The sequence below is a fragment of the Aspergillus brasiliensis genome, assembly GCF_001889945.1.
Source record: "Aspergillus brasiliensis CBS 101740 unplaced genomic scaffold ASPBRscaffold_2, whole genome shotgun sequence".
NCBI lineage: Eukaryota > Fungi > Ascomycota > Eurotiomycetes > Eurotiales > Aspergillaceae > Aspergillus > Aspergillus brasiliensis.
The window spans coordinates 895884-901731 of NW_027137443.1; the positions used below are offsets into that span (position 1 = coordinate 895884).

General features: G+C 49.9%; 2 protein-coding genes across 2 annotated transcripts; one reads left to right on the plus strand and one right to left on the minus strand.

The window, feature by feature from the left end:
• Nucleotides 1-914: 914 nt before the first annotated feature.
• On the minus strand, nucleotides 915-2880 carry ASPBRDRAFT_168925 (spherulation-specific family 4 protein). Its single transcript, XM_067619650.1, has 3 exons — nucleotides 2251-2880; nucleotides 1687-2044; nucleotides 915-1375 (listed from the first exon to the last, which is right to left on the minus strand). Exons 1-3 carry the CDS (start codon nucleotides 2466-2468, stop codon nucleotides 1052-1054), a joined length of 900 nt encoding a protein of 299 aa, XP_067482970.1. The 5' UTR covers nucleotides 2469-2880; the 3' UTR covers nucleotides 915-1051.
• Nucleotides 2881-3415: 535 nt separating this feature from the next.
• Nucleotides 3416-4702, plus strand: ASPBRDRAFT_116536 (NAD-dependent epimerase/dehydratase family protein; the record flags this gene model as incomplete). Its single annotated transcript, XM_067616989.1, has 1 exon — nucleotides 3416-4702. One exon carries the CDS (start codon nucleotides 3416-3418, stop codon nucleotides 4700-4702), a length of 1287 nt encoding a protein of 428 aa, XP_067482971.1.
• Between the last annotated feature and the right edge of the window lie 1146 nt (nucleotides 4703-5848).

The window sequence follows — 5848 nt, forward strand, 5'->3', positions numbered from 1 at the left end:
AAATTTAACTACCGAATACGAAGGATGTAAGTAGGGTCCTTCATGCCATGCCATGCCATGCCACTAGCCTCGAGGAGAAACCAAATCTGATTAGTTAACTGATCTAAGACATGCAGCCAGATAGCCTGGGGTCTGATCGTTGTTATCAACTAGGATTTCTTTTTACTGTGCGCGTGAAGAAAACACTTCTCATCTCATGCCATGCCATGCTACTCTTCGTATCGAATGATCATAATGATATACGAGAGGAAGAGGAATTACCTAATAGTTCTGGATGAACCTTACCTATCTACCTATCTAATTATTTACACATCTTTTATGCAGCATGCATCATGCACTGTACCTACCTACTTACCACCACTATCCATCCGATTACATCCATAAATACTCTACCACCACAACTAAATAATAATTAAAAAAGAGATACAGATCTAACCGATGAGATCATCTATATCCACATACCTCTGACTCGTGGCTCGCCCTGTTTGACCATACTATCTACTAAGTTAGGTAGATAGTGTAGGAAGTGGGAACCAGGCAGACTTTTCTGGATGGGTTTGGTTGGTTCAGTGGGGCTGGGAACTCGGTAGTGGCACTGGAATCGAATCGGGGATCGGTTGGCCCGCGGATGGAATGAAAATTTACGGTGGGTAAAAAAGCCCCACTATGGATGTGTTGTAAGAACTAAGGAAACTAAGGAAACTAACTAAACCATGTACCTTGTTTAGTTCTTTGGAGGATGGATGTATCCTGCCTTGGAAGAAACCAAGATACCTAGTCTACCTCTTAGCCTTAGGAGTGGAAGTCTCCGGGCTAAATAGCTAGCTTCTTTGTTTTGGTCTGAGCTAACCTTCTGGAGGAATGCCTTGGAATGGTGCAACCGTGCAACAGATCCTGAAATCAGCTAGAATGGTGTCATTGGTTTCACAGACTGAGAGTGAAAGGTCTCGTCGAGTTCATGAATGATCAATTTTTGATCGGATACGTCATAAATACTGTATACTGTATATGTATATGTATATACTAAGAATATATGCACCAGGCATTCACCTCATGATCGAGCCATGAGTTGCACAAATTCCTCCCATTGGCCCCCAAAACTCGCATAATAATCAGTATCCAGGTGCGTGATGAAAATCTCATCCGCGACCTTGCGCACTTGCTTCACCAGGTCTCGGAACTTGTGCCCTTCCACGCTGTCCGGCACCGAGTGGACCACGGCGCACAGCTGACTGCGAGTACTGTTCGGAATTGCCTCGAAGAGCTTAGCCCCTTGACGCTCCAAGAACGTCTCGTAGGTTGCCTCAAAGACCACAGTCGAATCAGCTGTCGGCAGGTAGCGGGCATCAGGAATCGTGCCGGGATTATGGACGACCTGTTGGGGGCAGTCTCGTTAGCCTTGCAACTCGGGCCAATGACGGGCATCCATCCAGGAGATCTATCCGGGCGATCCAAACGACGGCTCTGGACCAAACTTTGTCGGCAGGAACAAGGAGCCAGAGAACAGAAGCATCCCAAAAAAGGAAAAAAAAAAGGACCATGCATGGAGAGGGAGGGGGGGAAGTAAAAGGCAATGGGCGAGTGGGCGGAAATGCCAGCTGCCGAAATTTGGTAATGGTGTAAATTACCCGGCGTCACCCCTAGTAATGAAAATAATGAAAATACGGGAGACATTTCTGCACGTACAAAATGGTCCGGACCCAGGCCGGTGGTTGTCTTCACAACAGTTGTCAGATCTTGGAGGTAGCCTAAGGTATCGCGGTCGTATTGCTGAGGGGTTTCGTCGAAAAATATACCCCGAACCGCTAGATTGGGGTTCGAACTGTTGGTCGGCCATGCCGCATAGGTCTCGATGTCCCGCCGCACCAACGAGAAGTTGCGCTGGGCGTACGTGGTAGCAACATAGCCCAGGAGGCGGACATTGGCATAAGACGCCAGCTTGGGTACCTCTCGTGTGTAGTTGCCATCGGGCAAGGCGTTGGGCCCTGGACCACTACCAGGATTGACCACGACGGTGAAGTTGACGTCGGGATGAGAAGAGATCCTGTGGCGTTCAGCTGCGTCCTTCGTACATCAGGGTTACTGGTATCGTGCGCCGCGGGACATCCGGTGGCTGACAGATAGCGTGGGCATGGACTGGGAGTACAATGTGGTTGGCGGGGAGAAGGGGAAGGGGGAGGGGGGAAACAGGTGGTGAGGGCTTGTTGAGATATGGGGAAGGGGAAAACAAATGGGAACATTGAAACCTACACCTTCTCTAAGGGATCCCATGCCCCCGGGGCAGGATAGATGTAGAGCGGTACGAAGACTGATGCTTTAGGACCCATGGTGAATTTGTGTAGGGTCAACACCACTGCTGGGGGTATGACGACGGCGAGAAGGGCAATGAATACAAGGGTTGCCAGAATCAGTCGCGAGCGCCGGCTTTGCAGGCAGCGCCGGTCTCTCACGTGTTCCCCTTGCCCCATTCTGCTGGCTTTAGAAGCTAACGATGTAATTCGAAACCGTGCGCGCCAAAGATCGGGGGTCGAAACGAGCTAGCAGAGTGGGCTCCCTTTGGCCATAGTGGATTTGGGCCAGAGTCGGCCGGGAGACTAACAATTAAGTAGTCACCAGCGTTTCCACGCCTGTCCACTGTTGGATAAAGCGAGGTTGAACAATTGTAAGGAGGCCAGTGAGAAATAAAAAGTTAGAAAAAAAAAAGTATGGATGAGGCGCGCCCAAAATAGAGCGGGGCAGGGTTTCGACCATGCATCAGGTCTCGGATTAGCTGGAGGAACAATTTCTCTTTTCCCTGGTCGAGAGCGCCTTTTCGTACCAATTGTACATCCTGCAGCTCCAGTGGAGGCGACCAGAGTTCGTTCGATGCCTCCCCCCCCCCCCCCCCCCCCCCAGCGGAGGCAAAATCCGTTTTCGATGACCCAGTAAGCCTTCTAGGCCCGTTCTCATACCGAAGCAACAACCGCTGACAACATCGACCACTCTCTTTATATTTACTTTTTCTCCTAGTTTCGAGCTTTTCTTTTTCCATTCTCTCTTTTTCCCTCTACCTTTTCGTCTTTTTCATAAGCCAGCCTGCCATATATTTCTTTTTGTCGCCGGGTTTGCATTTACTGCGTCCATTCGCTTATTCTGGTTATGATCCGTTGTAAATAAGCAAGTCACGGATCACGATATCTTCGCCTGACCTAGCGGGCCAGAGACAGCGGTTACATCGGCGCGCAAGTGGGAGGGCCTGTTGCTCGTTTTGAGGAAATTATAAGATTTGGGAAACTCCTGTCTTTGAGTCACCTGCGGTCGTTGAATCCTCGTTGGAGAATAAAATCTTTCTTTCGCTTTTCTTGTTTCTGTTTGTCCAAGTGTTTCTTGTCCGCATCGCCCCCCAACGGTGCCTCATTCTTTTATCCTATCAGTTATGGAGAGCCCTCGACAGTCCGATGCAAGCACTCCGGTGGAGCCTTGCTCCCCTGGTTGTGTGGACACACCGGCGACGCAATCTTCCGTGTTGTTTGATGGCAACCTTGAGGAATTGCTGCGCAACTTTCCCCTCGATCAGTACATCCTCGTCACAGGGGGTCTCGGGTTCATCGGCAGTCACACAACATTGGAGCTACTCAAAGCCGGCTATAATGTAATTGTGATCGACAATCTCAGCAACTCCTTCCAGAGTGTCTTCGACCGCATCAGGCAACTGGCGGCAAAGTACCATGACGAGCAGGGAACATGCATGCCGTCGTTGCAGCTCCACGCCCACGATTTCCGGGATGTTGCTGCTCTCAGAGTCCTTCTTGAGCAGTATCAGATCCAATCCAGATGGGGAACTCCCAAGTCCAGGATTGGCGGCGTCATCCACTTTGCTGCTTATAAGGCTGTGGAGGAGAGTATCAAGAACCCCTTGAAATATTACGCAAACAACGTTAGCGGTCTTATCGATTTTGCCACGACTCTGGGAGAATTTGGCATCAAAACATTCATCTTCTCCTCCTCCGCCACGGTGTACGGAACCTTGGCAACTTCGGGCCTTCCCCTGAAGGAAGAACTCTGTGTCCATAAGGAAGAGGTCTACAGTGATCAGAATGGCCTCGAACAGACCGTCAAACCTGGCTGCACGGGTATTACAAACCCGTATGGACGCACCAAATGGATCTGTGAAGCGATATTAGCGGACCTTGCGGCCTCGGATCCAGAATGGACCATTGTAGCTCTACGCTATTTCAACCCTATCGGATGTGACGAATCCGGCCTCCTGGGAGAGGATCCCAGGCAGACGCCCACGAACCTTCTCCCGGTTGTCGTAAAGGTCATGACCGGGCAGTATAAGGAGCTGCAGATGTTTGGCACGGACTGGGACACCGAGGATGGTACTGCAGTCCGCGATTTCATCCATGTCACCGATCTTGCCAGGGGACATATTGCTGCGCTCAACGCCGCCAACGGTGGAAAACTGGTTGAAAACTTCCGTACCTTCAACTTGGGAACCGGGCGGGGGCACTCCGTGATGGAAGTGGTCAACACAATGGAAGCAGTGTCTTCCAAGCCTATCCCAAGAAAGGCTGCAGGTCGTCGCGCTGGCGATGTTGGCTCTTGTGTCGCTGTGGCCACACGATCGCAGGACGAGCTTGAGTGGAAGACCGAAAAGTCTCTGAAGGATGCTTGCGTGAGCCTATGCAATTTCCTCAATGTCAGCGGCCTGTCCTCATAGGCCGGGTTGCTTTTTTCCTTTCTGTTCATCATTTGGCGCTTGGCGTGAATATATCATCTTCCTGTCTTTGTTATTTTTTTTCTTCGGAGGAACCGAAATCAGGCTTCCATCCCCGACTTATTCTTCTCTTATATCCATTTTGTTCAGTTGCATGGGGGATTGCAGCAGGTTCATAGTACCCTGTGGTTTTGCATGATAGAGTCGGACCCCCCACTTATGTCCATCCTCATAATGCATAGTGTGTCTTTGTACAATTTCATTCTTGTCTCATGACGAGGCATCATTGTTTTCCTGATGAAGCCAGCGATGTAACTCACGTTAGTCAATTTTTGTAAAGCATCTGAGTCAAGTAGTCTCACCCAGCATAGTTTAATCGGAAACTGTCATCTGTGTGAACGGGTTCCACAGAGGCCTGAATAGCATGAATAAGTGTTCTCATTCAGAGTGTAAATACGATGGTCTTTCGAGATGCGCAAGATGTGGATGAGCCCAAGAGTGCTGTAGTATGTCATGCGAACTGAGATGAAGGTGGGGAGTGTCAAAGGCGAAAGCAAGAAAGAAGGCGATCCGGAGGATGCTTAGTCACTTGATTATTTTACCTCTCTCAAACCCAACAGCAAATCAGTTATTCGTCTATGAGTGTATCATCTATCTGTGTAGTATTTAGGAACAAAAAGGTATGTCAGGTCAACCCAAAATCGCCGGTGCTCACAAGCTAAATATCCTGCGTGGAGGGTCATATGGGCAGAGGGACCGGCAACTAGCGCTGATAAGAAGGTCGAACCAGTCGCGAACACCCTGTAAGACGAGCGATATACCGGAAACTTGGGGGATTGCGCAGCTTGCCTTAGCCTATCCTGCAGCTGCCAGTAGCATGCCTTGTTTGATGTGTGCACAGACGTTGACTCAGCGCCACTGTTTGAAGGACAGTCTGCATGCGTGAACTTGTGGAATGGCACAAGCTTTCAAGTAGTAACCAGATAATGTACCTACTACTGCGGTGCTCGGTGAGCCTGGGCCTCTTTGCATCTCAAGCAACCGGGGTATACTTCTGCCTACGGTGGCAGGCAGCGGGGTTGAGGTCAATATCCCACGTGTGTCTGATCAACCAGTGCAGGGCAGGGTTATCTGATGTTTCTGCTACAA

Coding starts and splice junctions, on each gene's coding strand:
- ASPBRDRAFT_168925 (XM_067619650.1), bottom strand. CDS start 2,468: ATGGGGCAAGGGGAACACGTGAGAGACCGGCGCTGCCTGCAAAGCCGG. Junction 2,045..2,250: donor TGGGATCCCTTAGAGAAGGT/GTAGGTTTCAAT, acceptor TGAACGCCACAG/GATCTCTTCTCATCCCGACG. Junction 1,376..1,686: donor GCCTGGGTCCGGACCATTTT/GTACGTGCAGAA, acceptor TGCCCCCAACAG/GTCGTCCATAATCCCGGCAC.